Source organism: Pelecanus crispus, chromosome 2, assembly GCF_030463565.1.
Source record: "Pelecanus crispus isolate bPelCri1 chromosome 2, bPelCri1.pri, whole genome shotgun sequence".
NCBI classification, from domain to species: Eukaryota; Metazoa; Chordata; class Aves; order Pelecaniformes; family Pelecanidae; genus Pelecanus; species Pelecanus crispus.
The window spans coordinates 46,221,320-46,237,920 of record NC_134644.1 but is presented as its reverse complement, the minus strand read 5'-3'; the positions used below and the strand labels follow the sequence as shown (position 1 = coordinate 46,237,920).

General features: G+C 38.4%; 1 protein-coding gene across 5 annotated transcripts in view; it reads right to left on the bottom strand.

The window, feature by feature from the left end:
* Window positions 1-16,601, bottom strand: part of RBMS3 (RNA binding motif single stranded interacting protein 3) — a 723,803-nt gene that overhangs the window by 79,804 nt on the left and 627,398 nt on the right. For 3 of the 5 annotated variants that reach the window (XM_075705237.1, XM_075705239.1, XM_075705240.1), the window contains one exon: window positions 4,593-4,699. In XM_075705237.1, coding sequence (XP_075561352.1) covers window positions 4,593-4,699 — 107 coding nt within the window. Of the gene's footprint in view, window positions 1-4,550; window positions 4,700-16,601 lie in introns of all 5 variants that reach the window. The other 2 variants (XM_075705238.1, XM_075705241.1) reach the window with 2 other exon arrangements.

Sequence of the window (16,601 nt, the reverse complement as noted above, 5' to 3'; positions counted from 1 at the left end):
AAAATACATCAGCCCTAGACATTGAGGATTATGGAACACAACTAAGTAGTACCTATCCCCTTGGAAGCATAAAAAGAAATCTGAGTTATAAATGGGCCTGGCACAGATCTACTAATCATTTCTAAATGCCTGCTGCTGGTAATGAAGGGGCGACTGGCACCAGGATCAACTGCTTCAGCCCTTCACTGGTACTGACTTTACAAAAAAATCTGGAAGTCTCTCAAATTACCTACTGTATGTTTTTCTCTCTAAATTACTGTTTGCATTAGACAAAATTGTAATGAGTAGCAGATAAAAAGAGAAACTGTTAACAAAAGCAACATTCCCAAACTACTAGGTCATCTTATTTTTTTAAGAAAGAACTAAAACCATGTTTAATTCTTTGGACGTTTCATCAACTGATCTTGAAAGAAAACAAAGGAGAAAAGTGGAAAGGAGGAAGAGAGGGAAGGAGAGGAAATGGAGGTCAACCTCTTGGCTACTAAGAAAAAAAATGTAACCCAGATTACAGAAGCAAGAAAGCATCAACAGAAGAATTATTGGAGGCAATTATTAAATAGCATTATAGACATCAGACCAAATTCAATGACAAGGGGGTCACATTCAATGGTGCATGTCGCTGGTGTGATACATGCACCAATACTGTAATGGTGATATTCCTTTGCAAGAGACAATGCAAATATTTAAATGGTCTAAATTTTACAGAAACTTGCAAATGAAGTATCAAAGGTTTCAAAATATTGTGACTGTAAAAAAAAAAATTCATCACTTTGGGCCGACCATATATAGAAAGGCTACCATTTCTAGAACTGTTCTTTCTAGAAGAATGTAAACAATAATAAACCTTGGGCTGATGCAACCCGTTTCATTTGTTTTCAGTTTATGTGAGATTCCTCCCTTTCTACCAGATAAATTTCAGATAAACCCTCTCTTAAACACACCTATCAAAAGATTATATTTCTAAATAACCAAAACAAAGTTTCAGGAAATCGGCAATAAAAGATTATGTTGTAAAATAGTTGCAGTTTTTAATCCAATCGGATCTCAATGTGTAACTACTCTTGACTCCTCGATGCATTTTCAGCTAATGAACATTTTTTTTGAGAAATGCCACCCACCTCTAGACTTGTCAATTGCAATTTGGAGGTAAATTAAATCAAACATTTTACAGACAGAATTTGAATATGATTACCCTCTATCACCATCTCAACATGATCTTGTCAGGGAAAGTTTCAAAACAGAGTGCTGAATTAAACTGGTGTGACTCAGAAAAAACCTATCCTGAAATAAAAAAAAATTAAACTAACAACTCAGTTATTAGGTCAGAATTTCACTGCAAATATTTTCAACATTTGCACGTTTCACTGTACATTTATTGCACCTCTATGCTAGATGCATAATTTGACAGCCTTTTACAAAGCCATCAGTAATCTAAGCTCTCGGCTCCTTAGTCCAGAACTGGTCAGCCATCACAAATCCTCAGTCAAATGCCTCAGTAAATCTGCTGAGTATTTCCTGAGGCTTCAAACAAGAGTGGAAGGGTAAGGACTAGAAAGTGCTATTCAAGGTCAGGCATTCTTCCCTGGTTACAACTGGCCAAGTAACCAAGTACCAAAAAAACCCCCTGAAAAGCCCTAGAGAAATTCAGTGTATTCCTGAAGACTTGACTTTAAAAGGTAAGCCAATTTAACAGCCAACTGAAGTATTTCTATATGGTTATGAAGCAATCTACAAAAATGTACGATAGGAGTAAGATCTTCTATTACATTCTGCAGTATGGCCTGAAAACTTTATCAAAAAAAGTAATCCGCTCTCATAAAATTCCCCAGAAGTTCTCCATCAAAGAGAGTAAAACCTCTGAGAACAGCACAGCCGGAGAGGTAAAACCTGCTCCTCCTCGCTCAATCTCCTCCCATTTCCCCCCTGCAGCAGAGTATTGGGCACAGCTGCCTGCCTCCGCTTCGCGTACTCCAATTTGAGGCCAGTGACAGATCTGTTAGTGGCATTTCTCCGGGGTCTGTCCTACCAAGCAATAATCCTCACGCATGCTCAGTGTGAATGCTGGTTAAACCTCAGAAGTTTTAGAAATGCCCTTCACATAAGTATTCAAGAATGCAAAGGCTTATCTGAACAATAGCCAAATACATCTTGGTCTAGATACCGCAGGATTTGGCCAGGGTGGAAATACCGAGGGAATAATCTCTTGGACACTATTTCAGTGTTTTTCTTTGGGGAAGAAACCAAGAAAAAGCAGAGGTTCAGGGAATATGTCCAGATCCCACTTGTAATCAGAACTATGACACTTGTCATATATCAATTATTTCTCATTACTCACTGCCTGTCCTTTTTTTAAAGAAATTAAAGTTGACAGGAATAATTGTAGGAAGGTTACCCGGAGTGCTGCTACACAGAGAACAATCGAATGGTACATCGTGGTTAGAGTAAGATCATTGAAGGACAAAAAAAACCCTACTGCATATAATATACAAGAGTAATTACACAGAAGGATTTTACACTGGAAATAAGAAATTAACAACAGTGGGGAACAAATCCAATAAATGAGTGACCCTAAAAGAGAACATGCATTCTTGTCTTTGATGCTTTGAGTAGTAAATATCCAATGTGCAGCAAGGTACTAACCAGATGTTAGCAAACAGCAAAAATCCAAGCAAATTTAAGAAAACAGTGCACACTGCTAGCCTGAAATATTTCTGAGTTTGTATCTTTACAATCATTCCACATCTGTAGATTGCACCATGACAACAGCTCTGTAGTTGACTGTGAACAACAATAAGGAACGATGTCTCCCAGCACTGAGAACTAGTTTGTAAATGTTGATATTATAAACACACCAACCACACCCTGCCTCTAGGTCACAGCGATACCACTGCGCTTAACATGAGCCACTCCACTAGCAGCAAATGAACTAAGTCCAATGTAATAAGCTGATGCCCTGAGGCCACAGGCATAATGGTGACTTGTTGGCTTTAACTTTGTATTTTCTTGTTTATTGATTTGAACTGAAGGAAGTATAGAGCAGTGGAGACAATAGCTATGAAGGTATTTACTATTTAAACGGGGATTTAGAGGTCTTTAAAATATGGAATGTTGCCCTTATTGAGGGTTTATTATTGTCTCCTATATATAGACCTTTGTTTTTCAAGCTCTGTATACGATGACCTGAATCTACCGCTTGAAGTACTTCTTGGGCACTTTTTCCTCAGTAGATCCTTAACGTGACAAACCATAATGGCTCCTAAGAAGACGTCTCCATTTTTTGAGATGTACAACATAAGAGACTGCAATGAACCTTTGGAGACTTCTGCAATCTTGTAGCAAATGTGGCTGCCATACTGGCACTTTCAGCCCACAAAGCTAAAAATATTTTGGAGCATTGCTGTTGGAACAGTGTACAATAAGCACCTTGCTGGAGGGAGAAATTTCTGTGCTTTCAAGAGGCCTTTCTGTTTGTTTTAGGAGCTCACCAATCGTGCTAGAGTATATATGTCATAAGCTAATGGTCTGAAAAGTATCAGCTAGCAAAATCAAGTACTGACAAAAAAGCAGAAACCCTCTAGAAACATGTAACTTAGAAATGCCAAATAGTTTTGTTGTTTATTTGCTTTGTAAAATTGAAGTAAATGTAGCAAAACCGACAAAAAAAAAAAAAAAAAAGAAAAAAAATCCAACTTGTATTCTAGTGGGTCACAATTGAGCAACATACTTTTTGTTCCTTGAAGCCTCAATCATAAACACAAAGAACAGGTGTTTAGGATGGAAATACTTGTAAGTCCTTCAGCCTGCGTAGCTATAATCATGCATAAGAAGGTACTATGACCAGATCTACCTCATTTATTCAAGTGTCTTTATCCTATAATAACATTCAAGAAGAGTAAACAAACTCCTGAAGAGTCAAATGAATTCCTTTCTTATTTCACCCACATTTGGAGTCACTTCATGTACAAGTACACAGAAAGGAAATTCCAGTAACAGATTGTTTGCAGCAAAGCAGAAAGCAACCGTTAGATTTTTTTTTTTAACTTTGTGCACGTAGGGGAGCTGAGGCTACTGTAAACTGTTTTGTCTTGAACAGAATGAAGAGCCCAGCTTGGATAAGCTGTTTGGAAACTTTTACATGAACCATACATTTGGATGTGCAAGCGCATCTTTCCCTTTTCTAACAGCCCTCCTATTCCCTGATGATGTTTTATCACCAGGAACTATACAGAAGAAATAATGTTGAGTTGCTTAAGTGTAAATTGATTTGGGGTTTCTAAAAGGTACAGTATGGATACTGATGGCACACCAGTAAGAGAATACTGGGCTCAGGTCCGGCTGCAGGCAGAACACTCGTGGTAGGACAAGGCTGCGCACAGTCCCACACCAAGTTCTGAAATTCTCTTTTCCTGTAACTTTACACTCTGCACATTACTGTAAGTCTCCCTGTCCCCCCTGCTTAAGTACCTTTTTCTGTGTGAAACTATTGTATTTTGTGTGCAATCCGATTTCTTCGTAGCCCTGAAAGGTAGACCTCCAGGTCTGCAGCTGACTTCTGCCAAACGCTGGGAAAATAATTGCCGCATGGCACTTACCTCTCCTTCTCTGGGCCACGGCCTTCCATTCTGTGTGTATTTGCTTTGATTCTGGCGCTTCTTTTGCCCTCCATCAGCAAATTTGCACAGCAAAGGCTCAGTGGGGGCTGTGGAGACAAGAAACCCAGTCTATATTAGCATCCCCCCCAAAGAAAGTGATTATACCAGCAACAGTAGTGCTTTGTAATACTGATCTTTTGAAGTAAAATCTTGCCTTCTGCAGATATTTTTTGCCTCTTTAGCCTTGACTCCACTGGCAGCTGTTCTTACTAACTAAGCTTCAAAAAACATATACTGGCAGCCCTTAAAAGAATTTAGCAAAAATTGTTGAAAAAATAATCAGCCTGTGCAGAATGTTAAGTTGCTGTAGTGGAATAGTAGAGTCAGGCATTAGTTCCAGCTAAGTTAGACACGTATTCATGACCAGCATTAGTGCAAGGATAAACACTGCTTTACTAAAGCAGCTTTCTGTTTTTATTGTAAAAACTTTGCAAGAATCTGTTTAAGGAATAAGTGTTCTCGCTATTTTTGTGTTTCTCGGCACCCAATCCTTTAAAAATCTGAATAAACAGAATAAAATAGAGACTTTTGCCAAGCACAGTCCAATTAGCTTTCTTTTCCTCTTAACTCCTCTTTTAAGCAAGTTGGCAGCTGAGAAAACCCCTTTCCTCTCCAACTGAGATCTGGTGTGTGTGAATACAATAGTCAGGGGGGTCGGAGCCCTGGCAAGAAAGGATATTCAGAGGGCTGCACACCCCAAAAGGCAGCTCACAATAGGGCCCCCCAGTGAAGAAATGACCACACATCAAATGGGTACAACAGAAAGGGAACTTTGTGTCTTGGGATCTTTCCCCATCTACCCAGCGTTTAATAGCCTCCTAAACCATTTTCAGCCAAAACTGTAATTAGCTTGCCAGTGGGAGCTTGCCTTTGCTGCCTCCCTCTTAAAAGAGGGGCCGAATTCTACCCACTTCATTAGGTATATGTCAGGATTGTCCTCTATTGCCTGTATCAACAGAGAAGTAAACCAGTATTGCCTTGGTTGAAAGAAATCTAAAAATGATTTGTCCCATCTGACTCTTTGCAGGAGCTTTTGGATTCCCCAGCATGACAAGTAGAGGGTCTAATTAATTAACCAGGAGTTTTGATCGAAAAAAGCAAGAAATTTGTTTTTTTCTCCTTGTTTCCTGTTTCTGGGAGGCTAGAAATGTTGAAAGAATAAAAGTGCAGGGACATGAAGGAAATGTTGAGGTAGGGGGGTTAGTCAAGTTGCTGACTTACTTGTAATAAAAATTACGATTTGGTTAAAGGATGAGGTAAGTTCATATAATATTAAAAAAAGCTCTTAGTTACAGCCAGCTCAAAATGGGTCAGAGAGTGTAGATTAAAACTGTGATCACTTGAAAACTGCAACCAAGGAGCAGTGCTCATAGAGAACCTCACATCAAAACCACAATTTCTCACTGGGACAGCATCACTTTGGCTACTTCTGAAGCTTTAACAGCTTTGTTCTTCCATTACCAGTTTACCAGGCTAGCAATTTCCAAGGTCACTAGAAACTGAACTGTAGGGAACAATCCATTATTGGCAGAAAGCTTGACTGTGTGACCCCAGAGGTCCTTCCCCACCTCTGACTTCGATTATTGTATCAGATTTTGGTAGAAGCAATGCTCAACCAACCATTTTAAATTTAAAATAATAAACGTTTAAAAGCATCCAGGTGGCTATGGACATTCTTTCTGTAGATGGAGAGCACTTTCACCAGTTTTACTCCACAGCATGATGCTGCATGATTTCAGAGTGGTCACTTACAATTCACTTTGATGTGACTGTGAGGGAGGAGCAGGTGCTAAGCCAGTGTTAGAGAAAGACCTATTAAACATCACACCTGAAGCTTCAGAAGCTTTTTGTTTTAAGCACTGAACAACTATCAAGCAACATACGATACCATTAGGAGGAACATGTAAAAACAATCTGCACATTGGATATTTACATGTGCCATGATCATCTGCTAATGTACACGTGTGGTATTAGCCCATATACTATGATGTGGTTGAGCAAGCTAGGAAATCACATGGTTTACTACATATCCTCTGTATATATTAGCCAACCACAAATAGGAAGCTGTTGCCATTTCTGGAATTCCCAGTATTCAGCATTACCATCTGACAACCTCTCACTTGTTAACTCGGAGCTTTTTAAAGTTGACTGAGATTGAACAGAACTGCCAAACAACCTTACCCCCCACCATCTAAAAAAAATGTGAAAAACATTGTGCAGACTTTTCAGGAGGTAGAGAAGAAGATGGAAAAGGACAACGGTACCATGCCCTTCACAGGCAAGTTTCTGCATGGGAGGTTATATTCCTCTACAGCAAACTGAGTCAATCTGTGTCCATCAACACTAACATAAGCAAAAAGATCAAAAGAAAATGTTCTGATGGGAAGACAGAGTCCAGAGTCCAGATAATGATGGTTTTGGGTTGGGGTTGGTTTTTTTTTTTTGTTTGTTTGTTTTTTAAATCACAGGCATGTAACATATTACAACTGGCAAGATTATCTTATTAGCTCTGAAGTGGTGTAGGTCTTAATGGTTTACACCTGGAAACAACTATGGTGACCAACCTCAAAATATAAAGAAATCAAATTAATAATCTCTCTTCTTTCAGGACATAAGGTAGAGGATAACAGAGTCTTAGGAGTTCAAATATGTTGCTCTAAGTACACAGAAGAACTCAAATCTCTGGTTTACTTCAGCCCTCTTGAAATCCCTTGTAAGAAAGGTTCTCTACGCAAGATCAGATACACGTGAATATTTGACATTAGTACCACCATTCTTACTAACCAAATACATAACAACAGAGGATACTGGAAAGAGCATATCCTATTCCGCTATATCAGTAAAATAATATCAAAGGATTGCAGCAGAAGTGGGATATTTTACCCCCAAACACTTCAGAAGAGGAAGAATGAAAAGGGGGAATCTTTTAAACTTTTTCTGCTTTTGCTCTCTTCCATTTCAGACAGACACTCTTCGGTTTATGGCCTGAATTTTTACTTTTCTCCTTTTCTTCTGTATGAACACACTGACTAAAAACAAATGCCTGTGTCCCTGCCTCTTCTCTCACCTTTTGCACTGCTGACTTAGAAAATGTAATTTGGATATCTGTAGATGTTCATGTTTTGAACAGATAAGCACATCTTTCTGTATGGTTCTTGACATCCTCAAAGTTTTGAGCATGTGTGGTATTTTGAAGCGTATCTGGAAAATCTACTGTTGGTATTTTCCTGTCAGAAAAGTGCAAATTGATTCACTTGAGACAAATTTCAGGCTATTCCATCCTGATAAACTCTTCAAGATAGAAGGAACTGCTCTTTCTTTGACTTCTACCTGACAGTAACAAATACAAATATCAAGAATAAATAACAGCTTTAACCTGAGCAAAGTTCATTAAGCCATAACCCATTTTTCAAGGAGAAGATTTAAATGCTTGCTGTAGTTCCCATCCAAAGCCTGCTCTAGTTAATAAGACATAAATAGCCCTGAACTTGGCTTTCAGTCCTGAGAAGGAAGCGGGATCAAATTGATAGTGCTTTTAAACAGCATTTGCCAAGACATTCAGGGCTGCTTTAGGAGAGGGCAGTAGTTGCTAGTGTTCAAATTCCGTTCCCATGGAAGTCAATGGCTAAAGCCCTATCTCTCTTCAATCAGGCCCTGAATTTACTCTAGGAGTTCAGTAGAGGTGAAAGAGAGAGACTGGTTTTATGTCAGTCAAGCCTGTCGATATTGTTGGGAGTTCCCTTAGGAGATCAGCTTCTCATGCTCCGCTACTTTAGATGGACAGACTGTGCAGACAGACAGCAGTGAACTGCGAAAAGGCTGTTATATCACCAAAAGCCACACTGCTATTTAAAAGGAGATGGGGATAACAGTGCCCCCTTCTTGAATCTGGCAGCCTCTTAGAAATGTTCTGTCTCAGGAAAGCAACTTCAATTAAATTGGAGATTTCAACAAAAAAAGCAAACTTCTAACTAGTTCTGAATACATAATTTCCTTATTCTTTCATTCATCGGAAGGCAGATACACTTGAGCTTCTACATATGCAAAAATGTATATATTCATGAGCATGTGCTTCATAAAGGAAGATGAAAGCTGTCATCTGCATTCAGTGAATCTTTTTCGTCACTTCAGGTGCTTGGAAACTTTTTCTATCTTAAGAGTTACTGAGAAACGCTTGTCCTCCACAACTTCTGATTCAGTCATATAGCATCGTCTGTCCAGCAATGGCAAGAATTACATATATAAAAAAGTAATAACAAGAACATATTTATGTATTTTAACTGCTTTCACTATGAATATTTTTGAAGACAGAATATTTTTCATCAAGTCAGGAAGAGTTTAATCTCTTCTCATCTTGTGCAAAAATGAAAGCAACATTTCCAGTAGACACCCTAGCAACAAGTGCATTGTGAACATTCATGTGGATCTTAAAACACCTTCATCTTGTTAATGTGAAGAAAAATGATGAGAAAGGCATTGGTATATCAATGAATGGTCAGTGCACAGTCAATGATCTTTCTCAAAGTATGTTTTTATGAGAAAGTTGGATTAATTTATTTTTCAGCCTTGACAAATCTTTGTCCACCATAAAAAAGGAGCAGAGCAGCAATTGAATTCACAATTACACCAAGCATCCAAACCGATCAAGCTTTGATAACTATTTTTCTTCTTAACTCCATTCCAAATTTTAAGTATTTTGGTAACATTTTCATGTACAAATCACACAGAATATCTGATTGAAATATCCATGCAAGAACCAATCATTTTTAGTCTTTAGGAAAAACTTCATCCTACAGGAACATCAAAACCACTTTGTAAGCAGACCTGTTTACTCATACAGTATTTCAGAGGGAGACATGAGAGACACAAAAGCTCTAGAAGCAAAGCAGGACAGAGCAAGTTAAGGTTCCGATTCCTTACCTGGGCTCAGATGGATGTGCCCAGCAGGAGCACGGTCTTTACAAAACCCACAGAGTTTATTTACAAAATGTATTTTGCTGTTGTAAGCTTTAAAACTGTAGAACTATCAGCACCCCATCAACAGAGCAACTCTCTGCTCTAGTGAGTCCACTGGCTTCTAGTAAAGTTCTGTCACACAGCACTTATTCATCCCAAAGTCATAAATAAACAAAACCTGAACTTCAAGGAAGATTAGAAAACACAACCATAGCCATTCTGCTCTTGGAAAATGAAGATGAAGAATTACAAAAGATGGTACGTGACACAAAAGGACAAAAGGACATGTAAGGACAACGTGTTAGCTGAGTAAGGAAATGGTAAGTAATGAAGCAAATAAACTCATCATCTTATCCCACATGGAGCGCTTGACTTGATTAAGGACAGAGTTGATAATTTTGTGGAGTAATATATTTTGTCCCAGAAGTCCACAATACTGGATGTGATGTCACAGGACAGACTCTAACATATATACATAGAAGTATAATGAAAGCCCACTATTACATGTTCAAATGATTCCTTGCTGCTTAGTGTTTTTGCAAAAGCCAGTGCTTTTAGACAAGTCAAGAAATATACAGTGTATTTGTCCAGCAGGTTTACAGTTAAATTTAACTACATGATATTCAGTGGACATGTACAGCTGATTATGAAAGCAAAATGAGTTAACGTTGCATTTTAGTTTCTACAACATACCACTTTCACAATATAATTATAGAAATTGGGGAAACAGCTTTACATAACAGAAAATTACCCCAAAGCAACAATTAAGAAGCAAACATCTGTTTGGCTAGCAAGGAAAAAAAAAGTTATTTACTTTTGATAAACTGTATTATAGCTTAAGTAATTATCTCTAGTTCACCTCTTTGTCTTAAGAAATGGGAAGGAATCCTTTCATCTTTTGGTATAATAATTAGTTCTAAAGAGCAAGAATATATTAGAAAAGGAAAATAAATCCCAGAGGAGAAACAGCGTGTCAAGCATAAAGTTAGTGTTTCTATTCTGTGAAACAGAAATTACTTAAGAGCAGGTAGAACAGCTAACCGTATGCGTATGTTGGAGAAACAGCAGGCCAAATGTGAAGTGCGGTCCAGATCTTGTTGATATTGATGCAAACACTCCAGCTACTACATAGGAAAGTTATAGTTAATCACACCATTGCAGAAGCCCCCGTAAAGATTTGTTAGAGCGGATCAGAAACTAGAGTTGTCTTTCTATGAGAAACTGCAACATTCATTTTACAGTTTGTTTTTGTTTAAAAAACTATTTTTGTTTTTAGATTTTCAACAGAGGAGCAGATTGAGAGCGCCTGATTCAGGCCTATTAAAATGTTCCATTCCAATGTTGTTGATAAGGAGAAACTGTTATAACAGACAGCATTAACTCGATACATTATTTTATGGCGGTAATGTATAGAAACAGATGCTTCAATATGGTACTGAAACTTAAATAAAATCAATCAAAATAGCAAAGCTGAAATGCAGTATTAAAACAGTGCTGAAACGCTGTAACATGATGGCATATTTTTATTTTAACAAACTCAATTTCTCCACCAACTCTAGCAGTGGTCTCTGCAGGAGAGCAGGAATGGATGAGGAGCAAATTCTGAACAGAATTAAGGAGTTCATTAATTAACTCTATTAGCTAATAACTAATTAATAATACACTGTACTTTGATGTCGGATTCTGCCTTTATTTTACACAAAAGGCCTGAATCAGAGCTCACAGAAGTTAGAGAGAGATTCTCAGTGAATCCAAAGCCACTCTACTGAAGCCGAATTTTCATGTGAGGTAACTGCGAGCAAGAGCAGAGTCAGGCCCGTGATTTTTGCCAGAGAAAGCAGCTTCCTCCAACTTGATGATGCAGCAAAGTTCTGCCCCATTGGAGGTCCCTGGTGTAAAGCTGAAAAAATCAGCTGTAGTTCATCCTTTGCGCCCAGTGCTATGACAGCTCTTCACAACCTTAAACTACTGGGGGAAAAGGAAGTGGAGTCTTTGAGGAGTGATTTGGTTTGCAGTTTTTAAATTTCTCCAAGAGCGTTTACAACGAAAGAGGAGGTCCTTTTATTGAACGACTGTGCAATCATACCAACTAAGCATGTGCATCAGATTGCAGAAATCATTTCACGCATCTGTGCTTAGACCTGTATTCTCCATGACTTTCAGAGAGGACCCATAACCAACTGAACTTTGGGGCACATTGTTTTAATGTGCCAATTCTAATTACAAATGATAGAATTTGGCTGGGTTAATACCTCCTGCAAAAACCACTTTGACAGACTCCCTTGGATTCCTGCCTCACTGGAAGAGCTATGTACCAAAAAACTGAGACAGTATCATATTGTGAAGAGGAGTATTGGTTACAAGTCATTCAAAGCACTTCGCTATTATCTGAGAGATAGATAATAAATAAATATTGAAACAAGTAAATATAAAATGTTATTTTGTTAAATGAGCAAAGCCCCACACTTGCTCAATCAGCACAGTTAAAAAGTGAATGCTTAAGAAACCAACCCACCCTTCCACGCTTGAAGAATTTTTGTGTGGAACTTATGTGCCCCAGATCCCCTGTATTTTTCTCATGCCAGAGTAACTTAGCAAAAAGAAAGAGCCTACATAGCCTTTCTGGAAACTATGCAAGTAATCAGTAGAATAAAGATAGGATAATGCAATGGTCCGCTATCAAGAGTTTCTCCCTGTTGACAATAGCTGACAAGTGTGAACAGTTTTCAAAGAACAACAACGAAAAAAATATATTTTCATGTTTTTTTATAGATTTTGCGAATGTTAATTACTATCTGCGATTCTGACTTCTATGATTTATTTAAAAAAAAAAAAGGTTGCTTTTAACATTTTTATGCCATTGGCTTCTTGTACAATTACTGCTGCAGAGACTTACTACACTACACGTGTTTGGGCAGGAGTTGAATCCTTCAAGTGAAATGAAAAAAATGCCAAGCTTAAAAAATATTCCTGAAAGCATTTTAAAACATTTTGCTGTTTTTCATTGTGAATTCCTAGACCATGACTTGCCACACAGGCACATGCTTCTGCCATGTGTGACAAGGAACTAGGAGGGATCAGGTGAATAATATCGAACACCAGATCCCAAGATTCAGTGAGGTTGATGAGAACACTTTCAATACCTTCGATGGGTTTTAGCACAGGTTCCTTCCTAGTCTATGACTTGAACTGGAAGTAAATATGACAGCTGTTATGCTGAAGTCTCTCTTAGGAACTCTGTTTCCTCTCCCAGCATTTTTTTTTTTCAGTGCCACCACTCAGAAATTACAGGTGCTAGTGTTTTATTGGGTCTTTAAACCGAAAGCTGCAATCCTGTCGTATTAGTAACAACACGTACAGAAAGTCAAGACAACTGCCAGCCTGTCATCAGGAACCAGTTTTCAGCAAAAAAACCCGCAGAGTGAGCTTCTGCTGTCTCACTGTGTTGCCCCTCATCCCAGATAAAGCTGAAAGTTCGCATGTTGCAGCAGTGACCTAGAGGACCTGAGGATCTGAGTTGGATCATGGTTTTAAACAAGTAGCACCCTGACTTGAGTGCATTTACTTCATGCTGGGGTACCACCTGAATGCTCCTGTACCAACGTACACCAGCTGAGTGTGTGGTCCCAGGACTCCAATCTGCAGCCAGAAGTCGACTGAAAAAGCCTCATCCTCTAAACATGAACCCAAACCCACTCTTTACATCTCCTCTGAGACTGCCCGATGAGCTTTTAGGAAGATTGTACTTCATATACCTTTTTGCCCTCTCCCACAATCTCAGAAGTTATTTTGTTTGGATGAAAATGGAGATCTTGTATTTCTTACTGTTCAATTATTAAGGAACAGCAACAGAGCCAGCTTCATCTGAAAGGCTCAGCGATTTTTAAATGATCTCATGTACTGTAATTTATAATGGAAAATCAGGTACAAATAGTGTGAGATGCTTTCTAGTTCCCCTCTAATGGAAATAAAATGAATCTCTGGTAATGGGTGACCCTACTTGCTTCTGTGGTCACCCATTTTACTTTTTAGTGTTCTCTTTAGTAGTCTCGGGAGAAAAGAGCAAATGCAAAGCTTTTATCCGAAGCTGCTTCTCAAAACAATAGCTCCGCACTTCTGCTATAAAATCTATTTTTACTATTCTCATAAACTAATGTTATTGATCACAGAGACTTCGCTATTATCCCACTAAGAAAAACTTAGTTGCACTGACAGTCCAGAGACAAAATGATTGGAATTTATGCAGTACAAAGAATTAATTCTGGCTCTGTTAAGACAAGGTTATTTCATGTACCTGTTTAAGTATTTCTTTATTATTTAGTATTGAATTTATTTATTTTAAATTTGTTAAATTATTTATTACTTTTTATTTAGTATTTCTTTAGATAAACCAGACCGTCACCATCACATCATTCCTTGTCTGTGTGACACTGCTAGAACTAACAATACGGAGAAAAGAAAATTCTTTTCAAACATATGTTTTCACTATAAACAAGGAAACCTGGCCAAATGTCTTATGTCAATACAATGATTTCTTTCCACCAGCATAATGATAATTGCTGTACACAGACATTTATTTTTGACTAATTAAGGTTCAGTCTTGGCATTCGCTACTCACACTCCAACATATGTATACCATTAATGTCCAGAAGAGCTTATGCAATCCAGTGTTAAACTGCATGAGGCAAAAAAGCTTCAGTTATGACCATTAGCTTATTTAATTCAGACGTACATGTTTAAATACTACATTTTGTTTACTGATTGTGGGGAAAGACACATCTGTTGTGTCTTTGTCAGTGGCCACTGCAATAAAAAGGTGGCCATACATATAATGCTAACATTATTTGCAGCTCTACTCATAGCCTGTTAAAAAGTAGCAGTAGAAAATTGTTACAATAGGAAAAAAGGTTTGGTTTGTGTAAAGATGCCCTGTGCACAGTCAAAGCAGTAACATGACCTTTGTGATATCAGAGCTGAAACAGCATATTTCTAGAAGCACTGATTAGTGTGAATGCATGAAATATTCCTGTGTAAATGAAAAAATAAACCCAATTTTTAACCAGCTATCAATCTGTTCAACAGTTTAAAAATATTCAGAAATATTCAATTTTTTTTTCTCAGACTGCCTAATGAAAATCCTTTTATTTAAATCAGTTCTAATTAACACACATTCCAACAATGACTACTGGGTGCAGCAGCAAAAACTCCAATCACTTATAATCTAAAACATAGCTGAGCAATATAATTTTGCCACTACTGTGAGAAAGAAGGAAAAGCTGAAGGGAAAATTCTTTTTATTGTTATTGCCCTTTTTTCATTTTATTCTTCCGCATTCACTGGAAGACATAATGTGTATGCCCTAAAATGAGGGAGTTCGCTAGAAGCTAAGACATAGCATTGCCAGCTTCCTCACTTAAACGCAGGAACACCTTTAAAAAGTGGATTTGACCCTGACTGTGTCAGAACCATGGCAGGGTATAGGTTACACAGCAGAAAGCATTTACGAGATGGTGACTGACTGATTCTTAAAAGCAGGAGTTCATTTCGCTGTGGTAGAGAATATCCAAATCACGCTGAACACCGTGCACAGGATAATTACTGTGTACCACAAAACCTCACTGCGTGCCTTACCATCTTCTCCTGTAAACAGGACCCGAGGGAAGGAGGGAATACTTTGTAAACAACGTGTAAGTGAGGACACTGATACCCCTTCCCTTTCTCCCCCTGGCAGCAGGGGTGAGCAGCGGTTCAGAACATGGACTGCTGGCTGTGCAGCGCCATGGGACACACCCAAACGCCCCACAGCTCTGATTTGGTGCATCGGCTGCTCCTCACGGCAATTTCCAAGCCCCGAGTCTGCAAGACAGGCTTTTCTAGGTGCTGCTGAACTCGATGTCACTGCTCCCCTCGCCAAGTACCAGCAGGTACAAAGCAAATGTGGCACTGGCATGTCTGTGCCGGGAAAGGAAGAAAAGGCCTTCGAAAAAAAATTGCTCAGTGACTCCATTTCCTTGAAGGGCAAGAAGGCAACAAGCCCTTGAAGCGTACCACCACCTGGAGCTCCTGCCAGGACATGGAGGCTTTGCACCAGCTTAAAGTTAAGTCTCTGCCTTCAAGGCACAATTGTACCCATGATTTCCATGAGAGAAATCACTGCACAGTGGTTTCACTGGAAATTTTCCAGTAGGTAACCTATTTATGACAATACTTTATCCAAGGGAAAGACAATAAAGTGAAAATATAATCTTTTTCCAAGACAATGGAAGATCTTACTCATACTTCTTAGCTCTTTTCAAAATGTGTTGATGATACCAACACTAAATCTAATATGCTATGACATAAGGAAAATTCTAACCCTTGCAGCTTAAAAATCTTTTATTACGATCTGAGACAATATCCTAGAATATTAGATAGATAATACTAAACCCTTCTGAAATTTTCAAGTGCAGAGCTTTCAGCCGAGGGTAGAGAAGGAAGCAAACTTACATATTAGAGACCAAGTGATAGCCTAACCTTCTTTAACCCTGTGTAATACATGTCTCAGAGGTTGTATGAAGGTCATGCTAGATCCTTCTTTGCAATGGGTCCAAAAATCACAAAAGAAATGTGATATCAATGCTAAGCTTGGAAAAGTAAAAATCAATCCTGTACTCTTCCAGTTAAAAATACTGGAATAATAAGAACAGGAGCGAGCCAAGCACAAGAAGGAAGAACAGGTGAAAAAGAAAAAAAAAAGGTATAGAAATAGGTAAAGAAAAACACCTTAAGAAAATGAAGGGAAAACCAAGAAGAGCAGGGAGAGAAATACTTCTGAATTGCCCTTGAAAATGTTCAAGCTTCACACAAGAGCAAATACAACTCATGTCCTTACCCAGTTTTGGATTACAACAGAGGCCTTCACAAGTACAAAGATTGCAGCAAGGAAACACTGTAACTGGAAAAGCAAATGGATGGGCTAAATGTCACTGCCTATAGCAAAGAGAACTACAGAAG